This window comes from Drosophila erecta, unplaced genomic scaffold (assembly GCF_003286155.1).
Source record: "Drosophila erecta strain 14021-0224.00,06,07 unplaced genomic scaffold, DereRS2 tig00000219-arrow-pilon, whole genome shotgun sequence".
In the NCBI taxonomy this organism is placed as follows: domain Eukaryota; kingdom Metazoa; phylum Arthropoda; class Insecta; order Diptera; family Drosophilidae; genus Drosophila; species Drosophila erecta.
In genome coordinates this window covers 1466358-1493994 of record NW_020825213.1, presented here as the reverse complement: position 1 = coordinate 1493994, position 27637 = coordinate 1466358, and the positions used below count along the sequence as shown (strand labels likewise).

General features: G+C 41.9%; 1 protein-coding gene across 5 annotated transcripts in view; it reads right to left on the bottom strand.

Moving 5' to 3' along the window:
* Nucleotides 1-27637, bottom strand: part of LOC26526941 (sialin) — a 92940-nt gene that overhangs the window by 61541 nt on the left and 3762 nt on the right. For 4 of the 5 annotated variants that reach the window (XR_003408122.1, XM_026982832.1, XM_026982831.1 and 1 more), the window contains exon 2: nucleotides 14201-14286. Coding sequence is in view for 4 of the 5 variants with exons in the window: in XM_026982832.1 (XP_026838633.1) it covers nucleotides 14201-14282 (82 nt within the window). In the remaining variant the exon portion in view is untranslated. Of the gene's footprint in view, nucleotides 1-14200; nucleotides 14287-27637 lie in introns of those variants that run through there. The other variant, XM_026982833.1, reaches the window with a different exon arrangement.

Genomic DNA, 27637 nt, shown 5'->3' with positions numbered 1-27637 from the left:
ACCCAATTGGTTCTTTGAAAAGTACTATGCAAATATTGTCTAGTGTTATAATCAATGGTTATTCTCTAAAAAAAACTTGTTCATGTCGTTCTCAATAGTCACATAAATTATGACATTATAATCGGGCGTGGAACTGTAGCTCAGAATTTTTGGTGCAAAGATAACAATAGATATTTTTGAATTATTTAAGACACCCTATCTGCTATGAATAATTTTGTCAGCCAAAACAACATTGATACCGAGCTGTGGAGTGTCGATAATCAACTTTATTAGACATATTAGACGAATTATTAACCGCATTTATAAATGGGAGTTAGAATATGGAGAGTTAGAAATAGAAATAGAATCTATAAATAAAAAAATAAAAGGAATTGGACTTCAAATTGAAGTGAGAACAACGTCTTCATTTATTAATATCCAATTAGCAACTAAACTACCATTGCTGCCCCTAATAAGCTGTCAGTCTTTAGCTGTCCTTATTAGCAGAGGAGCGACGTCGGCTTCGCTATTTCCAATAAGCCACGATGAACTGCAGTCCTCTTGGAGTCACAAGCGCTGGTGGGAGCAGAAGCAAGGGCCAAAGAGATTCTTGAAGCTCTGCTTGGAAGCTCAGCGCGCGCAGGAAATAATTAATCAATATATAATTATATTATATAATATATATATATATATATATATATATATTATAATTATATATCATATTGTTCGTTGTTTTGGATGTTGACATTATTGTTGTTAACTTGAATGATGAAAGTGGCGATGTTGAAAGAGACGCTAAAGATCCATTGGTAAATTCCAAAGAGAATGAAAGCGTTGAAAGAGACACAAAAGATACATTGGTGGATTCCAAAGCGAACGAATATGCTGAAAGAGGCCTCATAAATGGGTTGCTGGATTCCAAAAGAGCATTGATGGACTTGCGGTATTCCAGACTGTTGAGTTGCCAGTGCTAATAGGTACACGAGGTAATGCGTTGACTTGTTTGTCACCTGGTGATCCAATTTTGGTGAGTGTCCTGGTTACGAACAACATCAGTGTTTGGGAGTTATCAGTCTATGGCTATCTAAGAAATATCCTCAGTCAAGAAAATCAACAAAAAATGTAATTTCCATTTATTACAAAAAAAAATAAAGAAATCCTTTCAGATTAAGCTCTTTTTTAATGATAGGACGTGTGATAGTCAGGAAAGCCGTGTCGTATAAATACTATTATTGATTTTATTAGTCGTTAAGTACCATCACTACTGAATCATTGTCCTTTAGTTCTCAATAGTCACATAAATTATGACATTATAATCGGGCGTGGAACTGTAGCTCAGAATTTTTGGTGCAAAGATAACAATAGATATTTTTGAATTATTTAAGACACCCTATCTGCTATGAATAATTTTGTCAGCCAAAACAACATTGATACCGAGCTGTGGAGTGTCGATAATCAACTTTATTAGACATATTAGACGAATTATTAACCGCATTTATAAATGGGAGTTAGAATATGGAGAGTTAGAAATAGAAATAGAATCTATAAATAAAAAAATAAAAGGAATTGGACTTCAAATTGAAGTGAGAACAACGTCTTCATTTATTAATATCCAATTAGCAACTAAACTACCATTGCTGCCCCTAATAAGCTGTCAGTCTTTAGCTGTCCTTATTAGCAGAGGAGCGACGTCGGCTTCGCTATTTCCAATAAGCCACGATGAACTGCAGTCCTCTTGGAGTCACAAGCGCTGGTGGGAGCAGAAGCAAGGGCCAAAGAGATTCTTGAAGCTCTGCTTGGAAGCTCAGCGCGCGCAGGAAATAATTAATCAATATATAATTATATTATATAATATATATATATATATATATATATATTATAATTATATATCATATTGTTCGTTGTTTTGGATGTTGACATTATTGTTGTTAACTTGAATGATGAAAGTGGCGATGTTGAAAGAGACGCTAAAGATCCATTGGTAAATTCCAAAGAGAATGAAAGCGTTGAAAGAGACACAAAAGATACATTGGTGGATTCCAAAGCGAACGAATATGCTGAAAGAGGCCTCATAAATGGGTTGCTGGATTCCAAAAGAGCATTGATGGACTTGCGGTATTCCAGACTGTTGAGTTGCCAGTGCTAATAGGTACACGAGGTAATGCGTTGACTTGTTTGTCACCTGGTGATCCAATTTTGGTGAGTGTCCTGGTTACGAACAACATCAGTGTTTGGGAGTTATCAGTCTATGGCTATCTAAGAAATATCCTCAGTCAAGAAAATCAACAAAAAATGTAATTTCCATTTATTACAAAAAAAAATAAAGAAATCCTTTCAGATTAAGCTCTTTTTTAATGATAGGACGTGTGATAGTCAGGAAAGCCGTGTCGTATAAATACTATTATTGATTTTATTAGTCGTTAAGTACCATCACTACTGAATCATTGTCCTTTAGTTTTTATCACTAATAAAGAATAAGAAACAAAGAATAAGAGGATTATGTATAACCGTCATTCTAATCCATCCACTTCCTACTTGTGCTTCCTTTTTCACACGATCCACAAGCCCAACAGATTGACTGTTTTACGTAGCCTCGGTAAGACAATGCGAAACAGAATGAATTAATTACTAAATGTCCTCGAAGATCCAGCTGAATGTAGAAACACGTGCAGTATCATAAAAACGAAATCTCGAAAACTGTAGTGAAACTTTTTACATATAAATTAACTAAGTTAACCGGACCGATCGTCCGCTGACCAGCACCGGTCAAATTGCTGACCAAGCATTTGGCCGGAAGCTCGAGCATAGCCGGCAAAGCTCTGCACTTTGGCAGAGGCCGCTATGAAGCTTTTTCCTTTGTTAGCTTTAAGCAGTTCGTTTTGGACACTCTTAAAATAAAGAGCCATCGCTCAAGAACCAACAACTAAGGCATTCTGTCGTTAATTTTATATTTGATCATAGCAATCTGAGTCCCTAGGCCAGTTGCATTACGGAAGGCAGTCACCTTCCCAACGTAATCGTCGTAAATCTCCAAGTGGATATATCACCCCCTTCCCTACACGAGGGACACCATCAGCCAACAGGCAAATCATTGGAGACCGCAGCGAAGGATCCTCCGGCGGCCACCAGGATCTTAATAATTGGCGCCCAACCACGGAAACCCACGCCTATCTCCAAACCCCAGCTGCATTTAAATAAAGTTTTAAAAAAATATTTGTGCGGATTACACTAAACAATAATCTGTATTTCCATGACAATCCTAACCTTTGTATGTGTTGTGAATTTAAATTATATTAATGTAACGAAATTTAAACACGGAATTTTAAATTTTGATTGACTGTGCGGATTAAATTATTCTTTGACACTGTCGCAGATATTTATTGACTTACAGACACTGTCGTTCCACTTGAACTTGAGTTCCCTCCCCACAGCCGTCTCGGGCCCTCCTATCGTTGCCCCGACACCCGATACAGCAGCGCATGCATTGCTGTGGCAATTTTTTGCCTTTTATATATCTCTCTGTCTTTGCTGTTACGATTTGTTTGTCATTTATGTATTTGTTTGGCTTAGCGGATGCAAGCTCCCCGCAAGCCCCTCACCTTATCGTTGCTGGACGAACCTACGGCTCCGCTCAACGAGCCCTCGGCCAATGTTATTAAACGCCGACTCAGCCCCTGTACGTAAAAATACCCCAGTTAACGCATTTGTTGCATATAAAATGTCGCTAGAAACGGAACAAATTAAGACTCTCATAAAAGCGCTACAAGATCAGGCCAATGACAGTCAACGCAGGGAGACTGAATTGCGTAATATAATTCAGGAACTTGCCGGCCAGGTCGCGGCCATACGGACTGCCCCGGTGCAGACTGAAACTCCCAAGATTAAAGTTTACAAACCAGTAGTTATCACTGGACAGGTCAATTGTAGCGAAACATTGGATGCCGTTAAATGTCTTCCAGACTTTATGGGGACACAGGAGACATACGTCTCCTGGCGGCAAGCGGCAAATGCCGCTTACCATATGTTTAGACAATATGAGGATAGTTCGCGACACTATCAGGCTGTGGTCATCATCAGGAGCAAAATTAAAGGCCCTGCTGATGCAGTTCTTTCGTCCTTTGGGACCGTACTGAATTTCAATGCGATCATAAGTCGTCTCGATTTCACATACAGCGACAAACGCCCAATACATGTGATCGAACAGGAACTAGGCACCCTCAGACAGGGAAGCCTAACACTCCTTCAGTATTATGACGAGGTTGAGAAAAAACTCACCTTGCTGACCAACAAGGTAACCATGTCCTATGAAGCGTCGGCAGCGGCGATTCTATGTGAGAAGTTCCGGGATGATGCTTTGAGAGTTTTCGTCTCGGGACTCAGGCGCAACCTCACGGATGTGCTGTTCGCGGCAAAGCCAAAAGACATGCCGTCAGCCCTCGCCTGGGCGCAAGAAGTGGAATCCAACCATGAGCGGTATTCCTTCGCAACTTCGTTTGCACAGAGCCAAGAAAATAGGGATTGCAGGCAGTATCCCAAAGTGCAGGAGCGCCAGCAGGCCCCCACACAAACCGGGCCGCAGGGAAGTGCCGGGAGGAACCCGCACTTTACTAAACAACATAGAGCACAGGTGCACTCCGCTCCACGTAGCGACCGAATGGCTCGAGGGAACACGCCGGAACCCATGGACATTGACCCGTCATTGTCCAGGATGCAGCTATCCCACGCACCGGCTTTCCCAAAATCGAAGCCGGCCACATCTGGCCGCTCGGTCCCACCTAAAAGGCAAAGGATCAACCATGTGGCCCAGGCCTCGAATGATCCCGACAAGGCTTATGCCACCGCAGCCTCCGGTGCAGCGGTTAAAGTCGACGATGATGCCATCTTAGAGTATGACTCAGATGTCATCAATTTTTTAGGGGAAAGTTCCTGCTACCCGTCATCAGACGAAGAGTAGCGGGGATTGACATGAAACTGCTAGTTGACACGGGTGCGTCAAAAAATTTCATCCGACCATTTAAGGGGTTGAAAGGCGTCCGCCCGGTAGAGTCGGTAGAATGGGGCTCCGAAACAGAGCAGATTGACTTTCACACTTGCCCCGATGTCAATTTTACCAACGTAGATTGCTCGGACGCACCGCCCTTAATTAAGGATGCATTTTTGAAAATGCTCGGGAATAGGAAAAAAGCTTTTGCTAATCCTAATGAGGCTCTTCCTTACAATACGTCGGTGGTAGCAACCATCCGGACGGTTGACGAGGAGCCCATTTATGCCAAATTATACCCATATCCCATGGGAGCAGCTGACTTCGTCAACGGCGAGATTCAAGAGCTGCTGAAAAATGGCATAATCCAAAAGTCGAAGTCCCCCTACAATAACCCAATATGGGTCGTAGACAAAAAGGGCACCGACGAAGCTGGCAACAAAAAAATGCGTTTGGTACTGGACTTCCGCAAACTGAACGAGAGGACTGTACCAGACAGATACCCCATGCCAAATATCTCAATGATATTGGGGAATCTCGGCAAGGCCAATTACTTCACGACACTCGATCTGAAGTCTGGCTATCACCAAATCACGCTCGCCGAACGCGACCGTGAGAAAACATCATTCTCAGTAAACGGAGGGAAGTATGAGTTCCGAAGATTACCATTCGGACTCAGAAATGCTGCAAGCATCTTCCAGAGGACAATTGACGATATTCTGCGAGAGCAGATTGGCAAGTTCTGCTACGTTTACGTTGATGATGTCATCATCTTCTCAGAAGATGAAAATGCCCATGTCAAGCACGTAGATTGGGTTCTGAAGAGCCTGTACGATGCTAACATGAGAGTATCTGCGGAAAAGCCACGCTTCTTTAAGAAAAGCGTGAGCTTCCTAGGGTTCATCGTCACCAACAATGGCGCGGCGACTGATCCAGAAAAGGTTAAGGCCATAAAGGAATTTCCAGAACCCAAAAATGTATTTGAGGTGAGGTCATTCTTGGGCTTAGCCAGCTATTATCGATGCTTCATCAAAGATTTCGCATCAATAGCAAGGCCCATTTCAGACATACTGAAGGGCGAGAACGGGAGTGTTAGCCGACACAGGTCCAGGGGTATCAAAGTAGAATTTTCCGAAGCGCAGCAACGTGCCTTCGAGAAACTTCGCAACATTCTGGCGTCTGAGGACGTCATCCTTAGATACTCTGATTACAAAAAAGCGTTTGATCTAACGACAGACGCTTCGGCCTACGGCATTGGCGCAGTGCTGTCCCAAGAGGGACGCCCCATTACAATGATCTCTAGGACATTGTGTGACAGAGAGGTTAACTACGCTACCAATGAAAGGGAGCTATTAGCCATAGTCTGGGCGCTAGCCAAATTGCGACACTACCTGTATGCGGTCAAAGAAATAATAATAAAAGAAATAAATAATACCGACCACCAACCTTTGACGTTTGCGGTATCGGAATCCAATCCGAACGCCAAGATCAAGAGGTGGAAAGCACGCATCGATGAGTCCGGCGCAAGAATGTTTTACAAGCCCGGAAAAAATAATCTCGTTGCAGATGCCCTCTCGAGGCAACAACTCAACGTTGTTGAAAACCAGGAACCTGAGTCGTGCGTGGCCACAGCGCACAGTGAGCTCTCGCTCACATACACGATTGAGTCTACGGACAAACCCGTAAATTGCTTCCAGAACCAAATAATTTTAGAAGAGGCGCGCTCCCCTTGGAAACGCACTTTTATACTATTTGGAAATAAGAGGCGTCACTCAATTAACTTCTCGTGCAAACAGACTTTGCTAGAGGAACTTGCCAACACCATTATCCTTAATGGTGTGAATGCCTTCCACTGTGATCTTCACACGTTGGCGCAAATCCAGGATGAGGTGGTCCGACAATTTCCGGCCACAAAATTCTGGTATTGCAAAAAAAGGGTCACCGACATTTTCGCGGTTGAAGAGAGGAAAGAAATCCTCACCGCAGAGCACAACAGAGCTCACAGGTCGGCCCAAGAGAATGTGAAGCAGGTACTCTCCGAGTACTACTTCCCCAAGATGACTAAATTGGCGAGCGAGATAGCTGCCAATTGCAAAACCTGCGCCAAGGCGAAATATGATAGGCATCCAAAGAAACAGGAGCTCGGTGAAACACCAATCCCGGGCCACGTAGGAGAAATATTGCACATCGATATTTTCTCAACGGATAGGAAATACTTCCTCACCTGTGTAGACAAGTTTTCGAAATTCGCCATGGTGCAGCCGATCCAGTCTAGAACCATAGAGGATCTAAAACCACCCCTGCTACAACTTATGAATGTTTTCCCCAAAGCCAAAGCCATATACTGCGACAATGAACCATCATTGAAATCGCACACAATAGTGGCAATGCTGGAAAACCATTTCGGCGTCAGCATCTCGAATGCACCGCCCCTCCATAGCGTCTCCAACGGACAGGTGGAACGCTTCCACAGCACGTTGGTCGAGCTCGCTAGATGCCTAAAAATCGATAAAGGCATAAAAGACACGGTGGAGTAGATCTTGCTAGCCACAGCCAGATATAACAAGTCCATCCACTCTGTCATTAACAAGAAACCGGCCGAGGTCATGCGGGCAGATCCGGACGATCCACAAAGTGATGTCCAGGAAAAAATCAAAAACGCCCAAAATTTGACTAGAAACCGAGAAAACGCCTCTCGGCGGAACAGAGTCTTCCAGATCGGCGATAAAGTCCTAGTAAAGTCAAACAGACGACTAGGCAACAAACTCACTCCCTTATGCGAGGAGAGAACTATCGAGGCAGACTTGGGGACCACAGTCCTAATTAAAGGGAGGGTGGTCCACAAAGACAACCTCAAGTAACCCGAACAGAGCCCAGTTGCGGTTCCCCCGGAGTTTTTTTTATTTTCATTCTTTTCATTTATAGCCACTTGGCATAGGTTTTTTATTTCATTTGTTTTTTATCTATAGCCACTTGGCATAAGTTTTTTATTTTTCATTCATAGCCACTTGGCATAGGTTTTCATTATTTTTCGCTTCCCATAGCCACTCGGCCTAATTTTTTAACGTTTACTTTACTTCCGCTTATTCGTCTATTGGTGGTGGGCAACTCCATTCCGAATATTTATTAATCAACCACACATATTACAGGTCGTTTCCAACGCTTCTACCTTGTCTCTTGGCGGTGGCATCGGCCCACGTCACAGATTACACCCACGCAAATTATATTCCCGTCATCGACGGCCAAGTCTTAGTATGGGAGGAATATGCCTATGTTAGACTCTCTGCTAACCTCTCCGAGTAAAGGCGAGTGATTGACGAAACCAATGGTATGGTTGTTCCCCGAATCCCATATGAAGAAGCTCCTGAGCATTGACATCGCTCACCTTCGTGACATGCTCGACTCGTTGAGCGTCCATCACAGAGTGGCCAGGAGCCTAGACTTCTTGGGAACTGCGTTGAAGGTTGTCGCAGGGACACCTGACGCCGAAGACTTTGAGAATATAAAGTTGACCGAAGCAAGACTAATTGATGCACACAATAGCCAAATTGAAATTAATACTAAAACACAAGTTCGAATTAACGAACTTACCGACACTGTCAATCAACTCTTAAAGATTTCCAAAAATAAGCAAATTGATACAGGCCATCTTTACGAAATGATATTAACACGCAATAGAATCATTGTCATGGAACTTCAGAACCTTTTGCTTACAATCACACTCGCAAAAATAAACGTAGTTAGTGCAGTCTTTCTGGACCATGCAGATTTGGAGAATGTTTGGGGCGAGGAGCCCACCAACACCCCCATAAGGGAAATTCTGTCCGTTGCGTCCGTAAAAGTTTTACAATCCCTTAACGTTTTGCATTTCATTATAAAATTCCCCAAGATTGTCATGGCCTGTAACAAGATCACCGTCTTCCTAGTGGCTCACCATGATACAATGTTGAGGTTAGATAACAATATGGTGGCAGAATGCAATGGAGAAATCCGTACCGTGAAGAACTGCTCCAGATCACCCGGGTCGACGTTTTGCCAGTTATCTTCGGAGAGCTCGTGTGCCCAAGAACTCCACGCTGGAGGCATGGCACATTGCGACACGCAGCAGAGCGACCTACATCCTATAACCTACGTCGATGAAGGAATTATTATCATCGATGATAGACCAGCACTCGTGCGTGTGGATAATGGAACAACCATCCACGTTAAAGGTACGCACCTAATAACATTCATTGTGAGTGCCATGGTCAATGAGACCGTCTTCACAACCACGACTTGGTCCAGAAGAGGGCACCGGGAATAGCTAACTCTCCTGTCCTTAATATCTCGATGAAACACGAGATCCTGAGCCTCCCATACCTTCACCGCTTGAGTGAAAAGACTTTGGAGCAAATCAGGAAATTCGAACAAGACGTCGACGGATACCGACTAAGTCAGATAGCGCTAATTGCAGGAGCAATTTTCTGCGCTCTCATCTGCATCGGCCTAACCTGCCAACGAGCCATTATGGTCAAGAAATCCACAGCCCAACTTAAGGAAGTACTCGCCAAAATAGGGTCGGCCGAGGACGGCCTCAATCTTGAGGGGAGAGTAGTTAACCGGACCGATCGTCCGCTGATCAGCACCGGTCAAATTGCTGACCAAGCATTTGGCCGGAAGCTCGAGCATAGCCGGCAAAGCTCTGCACTTTGGCAGAGGCCGCTATGAAGCTTTTTCCTTTGTTAGCTTTAAGCAGTTCGTTTTGGACACTCTTAAAATAAAGAGCCATCGCTCAAGAACCAACAACTCCGGCATTCTGTCGTTAATTTTATATTTGATCACAGCAATCTGAGTCCCTAGGCCAGTTGCATTACGGAAGGCAGTCACCTTCCCAACGTAATCGTCGTAAATCTCCAAGTGGATTTATCACCCCCTTCCCTACACGAGGGACACCATCAGCCAACAGGCAAATAATTGGAGACCGGAGCGAGGGATCCTCCGGCGGCCACCAGGATCTTAATAATTTATACATATAATAAATAAAATTGCAACATTTTTGAGATACGTGCAACGTGGAACACGCTCTGTGGGCTAAGTAATTAATAATAGGTTGTCATATATCTCCATTTCGCTTTTTTGTTCTTTATTCAATGCTTTATAAAAAGTGTTACAGTGATCGGATTTAGTTCAAATATGCGCCGATTTGTTCGATAATCTGTTTCCATCTAGACGGCAGCTTCATAATACCTCCCTCGTAGAAGCCCCCCTCCTTATTTGCGAAGAACTCGGACAGCCACTTTTCACAAGCCTCTTTTGAATTCAACTTTACACCACCAAGGGCATTCGCCATGGACAGGAACAGGTGGTAATCACTTGGCGCTATGTCCGGGCTATATGGTGGATGCGATAAAACCTCCCATCCGAGCTCCCGTAGCTTCTGACGAGTCATCAACGAAGTGTGTGGTCTGGCGTTGTCCTGGTGGAACTCTACACCCTTCCTGTTGGCCAATTCTGGACGCTTCTGGTCGATCGCCTGCTTCAAGCGGTCCAGTTGTTCGCAGTAGATGGTAGAATTAAGCGTCTGGCCATATGGGAGCAGCTCATAGTGGATGATTCCCTTCCAATCCCACCAAACACACAGCAAAACCTTCCTGGCCGTCAATCCCGGCTTGGCCACTGTTTCGGACGATTCACCGGCCTTCGACTACGACCGTTTTCGCTTGATATTGTCGTATGTGATCCATTTTTCGTCGCCAGTCACCATCCGCTTCAAGAATGGGTCGAGTTCGTTCCGTTTCAGCAGCATATCGCAGGCGTTGATTCGGTCCAGAAGGTTTTTTTGCGTCAAATCATGCGGCACCCAAACATCAAGCTTTTTTTTGTATCCAGCCTTCTGCAGATGGTTTAAAATGGTTTGGTGACTAACTCCCATCTCCTGGGCGATGTCACGAGATGCCACATGCCGGTCTAACTCGATGTATTCCATGATTTGATCGGTATTTGTCGTCACAGGTATTCCGCCGGCTGGCTTATCCATGGTGTCGTTTTCACCGGTTCTGAATCTTCGAAACCATTCCTCCGCGGTTCGAAGTGATAGAGTACCATCCCCCAAAACACCATTAATCTCACGGAACGTTTCTCTAGCGGATTTGCCTTTAACGAAGGAAAACTTTAAAATAGCGCGAATTTCGGCGTTAGTGAACTCCATGTTTACACGTCTATAACTGTTGAACGCAAACTAAATCATGCATAGCGTCGTTTTGTAGGTTATGTCAAGACCTTTCAAATTATGTATAGTATTGCCAGATACGAGCTCTGTAGCGCTTTGGACATAGCCGCGAAATTCAAAAGACAAAAAGGCGGAAGGGATATATTTGACAATCTTAACAACAGAAAACCAGTCGATCTATTTTTTGGTAGGAAGGTAGCAAATGATCCTAACCTGCAACAAACCATTGAAAAAATAATAAATAAACAGGAGAAAGATTTAGAATTCCACAACGAAATAAAAGACTTCGTAAAAACCTATAAGGCCAGTGACGAAATTTACGTAAAGAACAACGTCTGACGACTGGACTAGCAAAAGTACAGACAGGAACTTTTCGATTAATTTATCTGATTGATCTCGAACAATACCAGAACACTCTTGAAATAATCAACGCCACAGCAAAAATCAAACTAAAATCATATGACCCAATACTACCGTTTATCATTGAGGATATTAAGAAATCCCAAACATTAATCGGCAATCTAAGAGTTAATAATAAGAAGAAAAGGCATATCGAAATGTTAGGTATCGCATGGAAATGGTTAGCCCGATCTTCAGGTAGCAGGGATTTCGATATATTATAGAAGAAGATTAACGGAGTATTGACAAACAATAATAACCAAGTCATTTTTAACAGAGCGATAATAGAAAAGATAAATAACATTACTCAGGTTACCAATAGCATTACCAACAGTCTAAAATATGAGGGAAATGCACAAAGAGACATGAGCACCACCATTATGTTCCAGACCCAAATGCTAAAGGAAGAAATGCTGAATCTCAACCATGCAGTACAATGGGCAAAAGCCGAAATAACCAGTCCTCTGATATTAGGCGATGAGGAAACTAGACAGATAAAGAAGGTACTAGAAACAGATCAAATGCCTTATGTCGATTTCGAAGAAGCACTGCATGCAGCGGAGATAAATATAGCGAGCAATGGTCCAATGTTAATATACGTCATAAAAATTCCTATAACAAATTCCGAACTTTGCAGCGAGATATTGATTAGGCCAGTTAGAATCGAACAATATATCAATAAAATAGAAAGCGAAAATATAATTAAATGTAAGGAAAAAATTCTCAAAAATTGTAAACTGTAATAAATACAATGAAATAACCATCTGTAAACATAGAAGTATAAGAGAAATAAGCAATTCGCCCTGCCTACCAAACTTACTAAAAGGGAAACCTGCAAACTGCACCAGAACAAATAACCAACACGTCCCAGAGGTGGAAGAGTTACTACCAGGGACCATCCTGCTTAACAGCTTCACGGGCACAATAAATGTTGACAGGACGACCACCAACCTCAAAGGTACGTTCCTCTTAACCTACAACAATTCCGTCATAGAAGCAAAGGGTCAAAAATTCGAAGCAAAAGATGCCGTCTATGCCAAGCCAATGCCAGCAATCTTGCAAACTGAAGTGGCCAAGTCTAAGAGACATTATCATTGGAGCTGATGAAAGAATTAAGACACCTGGTCGACATATCTTTTGGAGGCGTTATTACCATCATTATCATCTTGGCCCTAATCCGAATGACGATCAAGACGAGGGGAAAGATCAACATTGCGAAAATCCTGTCATAATCAACGTACCCGACCACAACGAACAGGGACGTTCGTTTTTGAAGGTGGAAGAGTTAACAACACAAATGTTTTGATAAGAACATTTGGAGCTGCACGCGTATCCGCTTGCGCAACACTCGTGGGGTCGCACGAGCGTCCGGTTGCGGAACATACGTTGCACCTGCACAACATAAATGTGCAGACGTAGCGTCTGCCCAATTTCCGAGAGCAGAGCAGCACCGACGTCAGCAGCATAGGTGGGCAGGCGAAGTTAGTTAGGGACAAATTTGTCAAACTAAAATTAGTTCTGTTTTTGCAATCAATGAATAAAGACCTTATGGTCACAACACCAAATAAAGAAATATATTTTTTTTTATTAATTGGAACTCTATATGAGTTAACTTACATTTGATACTGTTGTTCATCGACCTTGCATAAATCTTGAAATGACATTGGTCCGATGACATTAATTAGGCAGTCGCAGATAAAAACCGATAAAATCTAGCTTAAATGTTTATACAGCACCGAAAGTGTTTGATATAAATAGCACGCATTAGCTGGTCCCTATTTCTTGCGGGGCATCCATTTTTCTATTGAGGCCAATACTGAGACAATTTCAAACTTTAACCGCTCGACTATTACTCTCGGTCGCGTGCACGCCGAGTCTCCCGTTTCCTTGCCTACGCTCATTAGAATTCTGCACCGCCATACAGCACGCAACCAAAGACAGTTGGTTTCCTGACTTCACTAACTTCCACTAACTTGAAATGATTTGATTGAAAATGTCATTGAACTTTCTTTGCTTCATATAATTTGTATTTAAATCATCTTCCTGTTTGGTATACACGTTACTCGTAAAGTAACTAACGTGTCATACCCTATAAACTATATATATTCTTAAGGAGGATCATTAGCCAAGTTGATTTGTTTGTCCGCATGATAGTTGGGAACTATAAAGGCGAGAAAGTTAAGATTATTCATGAAGACTCTAGTGACGGCTACGCTGGTCAAGTTTGTTTTAAAACATTGCCACTCCCACACTCTAATGCCCACAATCTGCTACGCCAACAGTTTTAAAAATTGTATTATTTTTTTTTTAATTTTTTTGATTAGTCTAGTAAAATCTATCGATTTGCTAAAAAACTTTTTGGCACGCCAGCAAAGTGCCGTTCCAAAATTTCCGCGCTCACACTTTTGAAAAATGCTTTCATTCTTTTTCGTTTCGTTTGTATCGGTATACCAAAAAACATTTTGGCCACGTCCCTTCTAACTCATAAAAACCGTCTTTGAAATTTTGAAATTTTTTTACCATTATTTTTTTCTACAATTTCTGTAAAGGATATCTGATAGTTGAGGAACTCGACATTAGCGTTCTCTTGTTTTTTATTGATAAATACATTTAATGGTTATTAAAGGGCTTACCACGAAAACGCCTGGATGGGGGAGCTCCTCCATTCGGAACATCATCTTGCGGCGAAGAATATGATCCACTCGAACTGTACATTTCACTTTTAGATAAATGAAAAATTCTTGTTATTACGTACATACAAAGCAGGTATATAATTAAAATATTAAATCGATTTTAATTGAGCGCAGGGCCGCGATAGTGTATTATAGTGTATATTTTTTTGATCAGTACGAACAGCCAAGTCAATGCACTTCGAATGAACGTCCAGATCTAAGGAACTGTAGAAAATAAAGATAAAGCCTGCAGATTCCAGAGACGTACAGGCATTGCATGTTTGTTTACTACCAACTAAAAAGCGCCCATAATTTTTAGAAAATGTTCGATTTGCCTAAAAAACTTTTTGCTGCGCCCACAAAAATCTTTTTGCCACGTCCACTCTACCGCCCATCATTGTCAGGCCAACATTTTGGCAAAAATTTCGATTTACCAAAAAACTTTTTGCCACGCCCACGTTTACGCCCACAAACCGCCCAAAATGTTCACGCCCACACTTTTGGAAAATTTTATTTTTTTTCGCAATTTCTACCAAAATTCCAGAAAATTATGAAAATCATCGTTTGCACTCCTGATCCTTTTTGATCCTGATCAAGAATATAGATTATATACTTTATGTGGTCGGAAACGCTTCCTTCCACCTGTTACTTACATTTCAACGAATCTAGTATACCCTTTAACTCTACGGGTAACGGGTATAATAAAGGAAACAGGCTGGAAATTGCGGACTACCGTGGAATTGAATTTAGTGATAATGAATATAAGGTTGATATTTAGTTAAATTCAACAACAATATCGGCTGTCTATTTCGCCATGTAAGCTTGGCTTTCTCAGATGCCGAACTACTACTACTAGTAAATGGTTGTTTTCTTAGTAAACACGAAACATGTGTTATTTTTAAGGACTTTTGACTCGGTAATCCGTAGAGTACATATCATAAAAACTATCATTTATGGAATACGCGACCAAATTGTTAATGTTAGTGCATCTTATCTTTCAGCTCTCAAACTGTAATGAGACTATTTCCAAAACATTTTAATTTACATCTACAACATAAAAAACATAACATAACATAATGGTGTGCGGGGAACTCGAATACAGCATCCCCTCTTGTTATACCCCTTACTCGTAGAGTACTAGATTCGTTGAAAAAGTTAGCGTTTCTGACCATATTAGTTCCTGATCAGGATCAATAGCCGAGTCGAACTGGCCTTGTCCGTCTGTCCGTATGAACGCCTCGATCTCAGGAATTACAAAAGCTAGAACCACAAACCGCACAAAACTATCACGGCCACACTTTTGAAAAACGTAATATTTTTTCACTTTTTTATATATCTTGTAAATTTCTATTAAAATTGAAAAAAAAAACTAAAATACCTTTTTTAAACCGCTCAAAACTCTCACGCCCACACTTTTAAAAAAAGTGATATTTTTTCACTTTTTTATATATATTGTAAATTTCCAAATTTATTTGGATAATGGAAGAAGTGGTGGTGTTGTATTTTTTGGAAGAGAGGTGTTTTATCATGTTAAGGAGTTTACAGAGGCTGTCTCTTAGATTGTACTGCGTTGCCCATTTGTATCTATTGTTTAGGTTTAGAGCTAGGATCTTTGTGCTGTTGTTTGCTGGAATATTTATAATATAGTGCCGGTTTGCATTTGTGTTTACGACATATTTGAAGGGCTTGACATTTGTCTATTGAAAGCAAGGTACCTGAGTAAGTGCACCATTCATTTTTATTGTTAAAGATGGGTGAAAGGTTAGTTAAGGGGAATTCGACGGCGTAAGCGACGACCTTAATTTGTTTTGGAGGGGAGATAATAGCAGTAAGAGAATTGTAGGTTCTTAGAAATAGAATGACTGAGATTGGGAAACCTTGCGGGATGCCGGTTTTGAGGAGAAAGCTGTTGGATAAATTGGTTGCGAATTTAACAATGATCTTCCTGTCTGTCATGAAATGTAAAACGTATTTAATGATACTGGGATGTAAGTTCCATTCTTGGAGTTGGTGGATAAGGGAGTGGGTACATATTTTGTCAAAGGCTTTGGAAAAGTCTAATGAAATTATAGAGAGGTCGCGCTTTAGAGAGAGGGATCTTGTTGCTAGGTGGTCTATGTATATTATAATAGACTGTCTAGAACAGATGTACCCCTTTTAAAACCGAACTGGTTGTTGTGGATGAGTTTTTGGGTTAAAACAAACCACCACAAATGTTTAGCCATATTTTTTATCAATAACTTTAGGAAGGCATGGGTTCATGGAAATGGGTCTGTAGGATGTGGTTTCTAGTACCTTTTTTTGTGGCTTTAATATAGGAAGAAGCTTTGTAAGCTTAAGGGATGTGGGATTTCAGGATATCGTTGAAATGTCTTGGGATCCTGAGCTTAAGGTTCTGGATTATGGACTACGAGGTACGGTCCATACAAAAGGTGGATCCTTTAAGTGATTTGAGGGCGGATAACAGCTCTATGAAATAAATGTTCTATATAGCAGGCTGCTTGGGATGGCGTGTAGGTTGATGAAGTGCTTAAGAGCAGTTTGTTTGTTCTGAAGGTGCTGGAAAAGTTACTGTCGTCAGCTTCTTGTGACCATAGGTTGCCGAAGGTGTTATCAATTTCCGAAGGAGAAGTGGTAGTTGAGTATGGCGTGTATATGCATGCTGGGATAAAGGCCGCATAAACGTTTAATATTTGCCCACATTTCCAAAAGTTAGCTTTTGAACTTATCGAAAGTCAGAGTTTATTTGGTGTTGTGTGTGGGAGATAGATTTGCGCACTAAGATGGCTGTGCTACCGAATGCATTCAAACAGAAGCTACACTAAATTGTAATGTTTATGGGGATAGGGAGGGATTTTCTGAAGAGCAATGATGTGTGGTCCAAACTTTTTAATTAGAATTTGAAGTTGGGAGTAATTCTTCATATAACCTTTAATGTTCCATTGTAATATATTATTAGGATTTAGTTTACAAATAATATAGAGTGAAAGTCCCCTTCACTTCCGAAATGAAGGGCATATTTTGTCAAATTTACAATATATGAGCAAACGTGTGCACATGTACAGTGATCGGCTGTCGCTGTATGCGTACAAGAGAGCTGCTGGCTCTAGAGCGCTCTCTCTCTCTGGCTCTTGAACAAAAATTCGAGAGAGCCCGGAGCCAGCTCTAGAGCCAGAATCGTATGGCGTTGGGGGTTATTTATGGTTAGTTTATGTGGATTTAGTTTACTATTTTTATGAGGACTAAGATCATTGGCGTCCTGGAGGTAGTGCATTCCTGATGTCCTTTGGGTGCGGTGAGTTGATGAGGTTCTGAGTTATGGTTTGGGTTAGAGATGTTGCTGATATATATTTCGTTTTTGGTAACTGATGCGAATGGGAGTGGTTTTGGTGTTACTAGTACTAAGGATTTTAAGGGCAGTTTTGTTGTCACGTTTGTTTGTGATTTTGATTGCTATCAATTCTTGTTGTGTTTTAAAGATTGGGCAACATTTGTTTATGGAGTTGTGGGGGTATGTTGTTTGATCTTCGCTACAGTTTGTGCATTTTGAGGGTCTTACACACTTTTCGGTAGTGTTTGGGTCGAGGTGGTAGTCATCTCCGCAGTTGTAACAGATTTTTTTGTTTTTACAAGTTTTGTACAAATGGGCAAATCCGAAGCAGACATTGCATCTAGAAATATACTCGCATTGGCAAAGGAATATACTCGCGGATTGAGGTTCTTTGATAGCCAATCATTACATATTCAGGGAGTATGGGAAAGTTAAATTTCAATATAACAAGGCGGGTTTCCTTGAGATTGTCTTTTTCTTTTTTTTTTAATATTTTTTAAATCGGTTACTTGTTTATGTGCAAGTTCTCTTTGGATTATACTTTCTGCTTTTCCTCGCAGATCATTTGAGTATATTACTCCTTTTGTTGAGTTAAGAGAGTTGTGTAGATTTACGGTAATATTGATGTTTGGAGCAAAAGCTTAGCTGCATAAGTCTATTTTCTTAAAAGTTGTTTTTGGTTTTAATTAGGAGAGTACTGTTTCTTAGCTTTTTGCATTCTTCGACTTTCCTGCGCTGGCGAAATCAATTTGTTTTTTGATTAGAAATGAAGAAACGTTAGCAAGGTCGACAACTGAGTCGGATATGGATATAATCATGTATTTGGGTCCGGGGGAATTTAGCAGAACGGTATTGTTGGTGGGATTTTGTGGGCCTCGATCGGGCTTATCTCCCATCTTGATGTTGCTGTTTATATGTCTCGTAGGTTATTTTATTTTAATTCAGGTTATTTTATTTTATTGTAACCGTAGATATTGAGAATTGTTGTTGGTTTGGGTAAGTTGCTTAATGAGCTTTAGGTTTGCTTGGCGAAACTAGAATTCGACTGATCTTAAGAAGACTAGTGTAACGAACTGTTTTTCTTGTTTCTGCTCGCTATGAATTGGAAACAAAGCTACGAATTCCAAACTTATGATTTGTGTGATTGCCAACGAAAGAATATATAGAGATTTAGATTCGAACAGCTGTATTGACAGACTATTTCAACGATAGACTCCTACAGCCCTCGCCGTCGGCTGCGCGGCGTCGCTCCTTCGTCGTCCTTGGCAAAACCACTGTCCCTTCTGACCGTGCTAGGCTCTCAACTTCTCGTTAACTTGTCGACGGGTGCGAGTCTTTCTCTCACTCGCGGATCTTCTGCCTACCCCGTGGTATAGCTCTTCGAGTATTTTAACTGACAGTCTCGAGCTGCGCTTGCGCCGTCCCTTCATAAGCCACGGAGATCCCGTTATTTCCCCCTTTTGCGCACGATCCGCTCGGGTACAAGGTCCAACCCACAGTTCACGGTGCATCCTCTTTGTGCTCATCCAAAGTCCGCACCGTTACTGTTCGACCTCTGCGCCCTTGGCCGGTATGTGTCCAAGGTCCAGCGCGGTACCGTTATTTCACGGTCTCATCGCTTGCTCGGGTGCAAGATCCATTATTTCCTATTCGACCGGGCTGCCTTTGTCTCATTTTACGTTCCAGATAATAACAAATTTTGGACTTGAATCGCGTAAAGAGGAAAGTATTCTTTCCACCGTAAATATTTTCTTGACCGATTCATTTGCACAAAGGATACATCAGCTTAGCCGAATTTCGACTAACTTCATTGGAACAAACTTCAATTTATCATATGGTCCATATAGCTAATCAACGTCGGCAGATCGCCGACGAGGGACTTTATCAAATTAATCAGGACAAATTGATCTGCTTTTAGGCACGGCGAAAACTTCGGAGAACAGTTGTCGAAAGATAGTGACTGGCAAATACCAACGTTCTACACAAGCCTCAAGAGGCATTCTGCCAATGGATGAAATAATTGATAACTGCCCTTAACTAGTCTGAAACATCGAATTAGTAGATTCGGCATTAAATTAAAGGTCTTTGCATCTTATGGACGATACCTGCCAAATTTGCTACATCATGTAGCACATCATGTGCACTGCCACTGACGGAAACCATATGCCCAGATTACTGGACCACGCCTTAGCCATATATTCATTACTTACGAACTTACGAACTGATTCTCGAAGGAAAAGTAATTCGTACAGATCGGACAGGGTGTTATCGATGGCGATCACTTATTCATTCTCTGTTTAAGACCCGATCGAAATCTTAAACAGTGCCCACAATTTTAAAAGGAGCCCTAAGTACAACCACGGAGTCTAATAAAACTGTATTATGTGCATTAATTGTCTACAACCAACAAACATCGTAGTCGACGCCACCAGCTGCACCAGTACCATTTTTCGTACCAGCAATACCAGCTCCCTACACCACGTATTCAAGAAATCAATTTATTAGGTTAATTTAAAAGTAATAGTAATTATGTTTAAACTAATGACTTTTGTTTTACGAAGTAAACCAGTGCGAGACAGTTTTTGGACGGTTTGTGGGCGTTAAGTGAGGTGGCAAAAACAAAAATATCTTTTTACAAGATATAAAAAAAAAAATTTTAAATATCACATTTTTCAAATAGTTGGGAATGACAGCTTTCGCCGTTATTGTAGTAAATATGTGCAATTGGTTCACGTCGAGCTATCATGTGTTTTAAAGTTTCTAAAGGCGGGTTGTAAGCATTAAGGGGCGTGGCGAACTATTAGTTCCTGAGATCTTAATGATTATACGAACGGACTTGGCCAGATACTTTATATGGAAATCGCTTCCTGCTACATGACACATACTTTTCAACGAATATAGTATACCATTTTATACAACGAGTATTGGGTATAATAAGTTCTAAAATAGTCGTATAGATGCTGTTGTTATTAAGGGTTAGCAAGTTCTAAATACCGCTATGACTTTTATCACGTTGAATCAATATATTTTTATCGCTAACTGATTTGCTTTCGACTTGCAAACTGATTTTCATATTTTAAACATTAGACGGTCTACCGATAGATGAAGAAATATATAAGTTAACTAAGTTAACCAGACCGATAGTCCGCTCACTAGCACCGGTCAAATTGCGTTTGGCCGGAAGCTCTCACAGGGCCGACAAAGCTCTGCATTTTGGCAGGGGCCGCTAAAGCTTTTTTATGTTAGCTTTTAATTCAGTTCGTTTCCGACAACCTGTCGTTAATAATAGGTTGGAAAATATCTCCCTTCCGCTTTTTTGCTCTTTATTCAATGCCTTATAAAAAGTGCTACAGTGATCGGATTTAGTTCAAATATGCGCCGTTTTGTTCGATAATCTGTTTCCATCTAGACGGCAACTTCATAATACCTCCCTCGTAGAAGCCCCCCTCCTTATTTGCGAAGAACTCGGACAGCCACTTTTCACAAGCCTCTTTTGAGTTCAACTTTACACCACCAAGGGCATTCGCCATGGACAGGTAATCACTTGGCGCTATGTCCGGGCTATATGGTGGATGCGATAAAACCTCCCATCCGAGCTCCCGTAGCTTCTGACGAGTCATCAACGAAGTGTGTGGTCTGGCGTTGTCCTGGTGGAACACTACATCCTTCCTGTTGGCCAATTCTGGACGCTTCTGGTCGATCGCCTGCTTCAAGCGGTCCAGTTGTTCGCAGTAGGTGGTAGAATTAAGCGTCTGGCCATATGGGAGCAGCTCATTGTGGATGATTCCCTTCCAATCCCACCAAACACACAGCAAAACCTTCCTGGCCGTCAATCCCGGCTTGGCCACTGTTTGGGACGATTCACCGGCCTTCGACCACGACCGTTTTCGCTTGATATTGTCGTATGTGATCCATTTTTCGTCGCCAGTCACCATCCGCTTCAAGAATGGGTCGAGTTCGTTCCGTTTCAGCAGCATATCGCAGGCGTTGATTCGGTCCAGAAGGTTTTTTTGCGTCAAATCATGCGGCACCCAAACATCAAGCTTTTTTTTGTATCCAGCCTTCTGCAGATGGTTTAAAATGGTTTGGTGACTAACTCCCATCTCCTGGGCGATGTCACGAGATGCCACATGCCGGTCTAACTCGATGTATTCCATGATTTGATCGGTATTTGTCGTCACAGGTCTTCCGCCGGCTGGCTTATCCATGGTGTCGTTTTCACCGGCTCTGAATCGTCGAAACCATTCCTCCGCGGTTCGAAGTGATAGAGTACCATCCCCCAAAACACCATTAATCTCACGGAACGTTTCTCTGGCGGATTTGCCTTTAACGAAGGAAAACTTTAAAATAGCGCGAATTTCGGCGTTAGTGAACTCCATGTTTACACGTCTATAACTGTTGAACGCAATATCCAAACTAATCATGCATAGCGTCGTTTTGTAGGTTATGTCAAGACCTTTCAAATTATGTATAGTATTGCCATACGAGCTCTGTAGCGCTGTACAAAGCCGCGAAATTCAAAAGACAAAAAGGCGGAAGGGAGATATTTGCCAAACTAATATATTATTAACGCTAGTAGCTTAAGGCAACGTAATCGTCGTACATCTGCATTTGGATTTACCACCCTCCGCCCCTACGAGACTACGAGAGACACCTGGAGATGCATCCACCGGCCAAACGGGAAACCTACCAGTGACTGCAGCGAGGGACCCCCCCGCGGCACCAGCATTTATTTAATTGGCACTTAACTGTGAGCTCCTCAGCACCTCCATACTGCGCTGCATAGTTAAATGTTTGTGACTTAAAATAAATAAAGTATAAACAAGAGTGTTTCCCTACTACAATTGCTCCGCCGGAATTAATTCTGCGGATCCATTATAATATATTTGAACATTTAAATATATTCGTGATTTTAATAAAACTCACTATACTGCAAGATAATAGATTGTGCTGTAATAATTAAAACGCCTTCATGTTTTTTGTAATTTATAATAACTAATTCGTGTTATTATTATAAAATTTAAAATATCCCAGCCGATGTGCTGTGAAAAAATTAACTTGCAATTATTGATTGACTTTGCGATTTATCTCTTGTATTATTTGGACACTGTCACACTGTCCGATTTATATTTGGTTGTGTGCATTTTATTTTCACTTTCGTGTAATGTTAGGACACTGTAGCTTTATTTGAACTTGAATTCTGTGCATTAGTTCCACAGCCGTCTCGGGCTTTGTTATCGTTGCCCCGCTTCACTTTGTTACCCGATACAGCAGCGCATGCTTTGCTGTGACAATTTTTTCTTTTATTATTTTATAGGAGACATTTTTTTAGGAGACATACGTGTCCTGGCGGCAAGCAGCGGCAGCCGCGTATTACATGTTCGAGGTATAAAAATAGTTCACGCCATTATGAGACGGTGATCACCCGTACTGTTCGCGGCGAAGCCGAATGACGTGCCATCACCTCTCGCCCTGGTGCAAGATGTAGAATCCAACCACCAACGGTGCAACTTTGTGCAGTGCAGGAACGCCAATAGGCCCCTCCACAAGCCAATTCGCAGGGAAGTGCCGAGAAGAACCCGCACTTTACTAGGCAGCACAGGGCATAAGTGAACTCTGCTTCACGAAGCGACAGCATGGCTCGAGGAAGCACTCCGGAACCTATGGACGTTAGTTAGTGGACCCATCACTATCCAAAATGAAACCATCCCACGCCCCTGCTTATCCGAAATCGAAGCCGTCTGCGTCTGGCCGCTCGGCCCCTCCTAAAACGCAAAGAGTCAACCATGTTGCTCAGGCCTCAGATAATGCGGACACGGCTTATGCCACCGCAGCATCCAGTGGAGGGTCGACGATGATGCCATCCTAGAGTACAACTCTGATGCCATCAATTCAGACGAAGAGTAGCAGGGATCGACATAAAACTCCTGGTTGACACGGGAGCGTCCAAAAATTTCATCCGACCATTTAAGGGGTTGAAAGGCATCCGCCCGGTAGACTCCGCATTTGCAATCCTTTCGATTCATGGGGTGACAACAATCACTGAAAAATGTTTCGTGTCCATGTTTAACCTTGAAGCTACGATCTTTATACCACCAGACTTGACTTCTTTCGACGGGATCGTTGGCCTAGACTTCTTAAAGCAGGCCGGCGCGTCGGTTTGTCTAGCTTCCGGTCAGCTCAAATGGGGCTCCGAATGGGGTACAGTCTTGGTATGGAAAGAATTTGCCTATGTAAGGCACTCACTGGGCTAATCGCACTAGGCGAGTAGTGGATGAAACCGACAAAATGGTCGATACGTGATATGCTCGACTCGTTGAGCGTCCATCACAGGGTAGCCAGGAGCCTAGACTTCTTGGGAACAGCGTTAAAGGTTGTCGCGGGGACATCTGACTTTGAGAATTTGGAAAAGATAAAATTCACTGAAACACGACTAATAGAGGCACACAATAAACAGATCGAAATCAACTCCAAATCACAGATTAGAATTAGCAAACTAACCAATACGGTTAACCAAATTTTGAAAGTTGCTAAAAGCACGCAAATAGATTCCGGACACCTGTACGAGATGTTATTGACCTTAACAGAATTATTATCATGGAATTGCAAAATCTCACGTTGACTATTACCCTCGGAAAAATGAATATAGTTAGTCCAAGTATTTGGGACCACGCAGATCTGGAGAGCGTTTGGGTTGAGGAGTCCACCAGTACCCTCATAAGGGATATTTTTTCCATTGCGTCTGTAAGAGTCTTACAATCCCCTAACATGTTGCACTTTGTACAAAAATTCCCCAATATTAAAATGGCCTGTAATAAGATCACCGTCCTTCCAGTGGCACACCATGATACTGTGTTGTCGTAAGAGGAAAATGTGGTGGCGAAGTGTAACAGAGTAGTCCGCACTGTCAAGAACTGCTCGATATCACCCGGGGCTACGTTCTGTCAGTTTTCTTCAGTGCGCTCGTGCGCCAAAGAACTCCACGCTGGAGTCGTGGCGCACTGCGATACACAGCAGAGCGATCTACACCCGATCACTTATGTCGACGAAGGAATTATCGTCATCAATGATAGACCAGCATTCATGCGCGTGGACAATGGAACGAACATCCACATTAGAGGCACGCACCTTATAACATTTATTGAGAGTGCCATGGTCAATTAGACCGTCTTCATAAATCACGACATGGTCCAGAAAAGGGCACCGGGAGTAGCTAACTCCCCTGTCCTGAATATCTCGATAAAACACGAGATCCTGAGCCTCCCATATCTTCACCGCTTGAGTAAACGGAATCTGGAGCAAATCAGGAAATTCGAAGAGGACGTCGACCGATACCGACTAAGCCAGATAGCGCTAATTGCAGGAGCAATTTTCTGCGCTCTTATCTGCATTGGCCGAACCTGCCAGCGAGCCACAAGGGCCAAAAGATCCGCGGACCAGTTGAAAGAAGTTATTGAGGAGTAGTTAACGAAGTTAACCGGTCCGATCGTCCGCTCACTAGCACCGGTCAATTGCTGACCAAGCGTTTGGCCGGAAGCTCTCACAGGACCGGCAAAGCTCTGCATTTTGGCAGGGGCCGCTATGAAGCTTTTTATGTTAGCTTTTAAGTGCGTTCGTTTTGGGCATTCATATAATAAAGAGCACAAGCTCAGAAACCAACAATTCCGACAGCATGTCGTTAATATTTTATTTTACCATAGCTATCTGAGTCCCTAGGCCAGTAGCCAAAGGAACGTAATCGTCGTTAATCTTCAGTTGGATATACCACCCTCCGCCTCTGTGCGCGGAAGATTACGAGAGACACCTGGAGATCCATCCACCGGTCAACCGGCAAACCTACCAGTGACTACAGCGAGGGACCCCCTCCGGCACCATCATTTAATTAATTTATACGCCTGAATACTAGAAAACACTATTTGGGATTCCCGCCCATGCTGACTATGTAGATAGAATTTTATGTAACAAATCGTACTCATAAGGTATTATTAAAAAATTACATTTCTAATACAGTTCAGGTCACTTCTGGTATTACCCAAGGTTTGTAATGTTTATACCTGTGTTACCTCAGGTAATTATTTTTATTTTTAATACATTTTTTTCTACGCTGTTATTCCAATCACATTGGCATTATTATCGAAAAGCAAAAGGAGTACTTCCATTTGGCAACCGTTTGCTCCAATAGCTTAGAGATCCTTATATCACAAAACCACTTTACGTATATATTGCTCGACCTATACTTGAGTATAGGTATATATACTTGACTGCATGGTCTCCACAATACTTTCAGAATCAAGATCCTCCACAAGCTAATGAACCTAAAGTTACTTACTGCGGCAAATCCTGTTATCCGTTCTGTTAGAGCAAATAGTAATTATCGGCGTATTTTTCTAACTGCAAATCCTCTTTAGAGAAACATGAACATGAGAGGAACATAACCCTTGCGCGTTATATGTTCGCGGTTAATGATTAATATTTTTTTAACGTTACTGCGTTACTTCTTATTTTAATGTTTGAAATATATTCGTACTCATGATGTGAAGTCTACTCCAAGCGTAGGCTGAGAAAGGTATATTTTACACCCGTAGTCATATGTATATATATCGAAAAAGGAGCAACATGAAGAAGGAATCCTTTCCGACCAAAAAGAGTATATGTATTCCTGATGAGGCTCAATAGCCAAGTCGAGCCGGCCTTGTCCGTTTGTCTATTCGTCCAACCGTCCGTAAGAATATCGAGATCTCAGGCACTATAAAAGCTGGAAAGTTTAGATGGGCATGCAGATTCCAGAGACATAAAAGCATCGCAAGTTTGTTTAATTATGTTACCACGCCTACTCTAACACTCACAAATCGGACAAAACTGGCACCCCAGTTTTAATTTTTTTTTCATTCTATTATTTTTATTCTATTCTATTATTCTATTATTTTTTTCATAATCGACATCCCTCATCACCAGTTTGGCTTCAGGCGCTCCCATGGAACACCAGAGCAATGCCACCGGCTCGTAGCACGCATTCTGGACGCTTTCGAAAACAAGCAATACTGTTGTGCCGTCTTCCTGGTTGTCAAACAGGCATTTCACAAAGTGTGGCACCCTGGACTCCTATCCAAGCCTAAGTCCCATCTTCCCAGTTCCCACATCGTCCCCCTCTAATCATACACGGAAGGAAGAGAGTTTCAAGTGCGATGCGGTTAATCAAAACCAGCACGCCAAGGCCCATACAAGCCGGAGTACCTCAAGGCAGCGTCCTTGGACCCATTCTCGACACCTTGTTCACAGCAGACCTCCCAATCATACCCTCCCGTAACCTCACAGTAGCCACCAATGCATACGACCTCACTCTTGACCTCACCCAACATTAAATTATAAATTTAACCCCTATACAAGTACATCCTGGGTACTCCCCTTATGTTAAAGACTTATATAAATCTAACATTAAACAGTTAATAACCCTCGGAAATAAAAGAATTTTTAGGCTAATAATGTTGGATCATTCTGAAAACGGATGGAACGGACGGCTTATGATAAGAAAACGAAGCAAGCGGGGTCAAAATTCCTACCGTTTTTAAGTGGTGTATGCAAAGTTGCTGTGTTTATGTTTATCAAATAATGTATGCAAATATACAGAAATATAGAATTTATAAATCCTTTAGATGTTTAGAAATAATAAGCATAAGAAATGTACCTATTAATAGCTGATAATCTAGCGGGTTTCTTAAAAAATTCGAAAACCTAATGTTTCCTTTATTAAGCTATTTTGTAGTGTAACATAACAGAGAAAACAATTTTTATAACAATTGATTTAAAAACAATTACTGTTTCTGTACTTTAGTGACATTTCGTCTTTTTGTCCAGAGATCGCCAGGGTGTCTTCGTTTAAGCCTTCTTCTGGTCATCGTATTAGCCAAGGTGGCTGCCAGGTGGTTGATGTGAGCTTTGAGACTTTCGTTGTATGACAGAAGGAATATGGAGGTCATTGCTAGGTCGTTTCTGATGTACCAATCCGCATTTGCAATAATGCGCAGCGCCCGGCTTTAAACCTTTGCACTTTCATTACATTTGAGTCT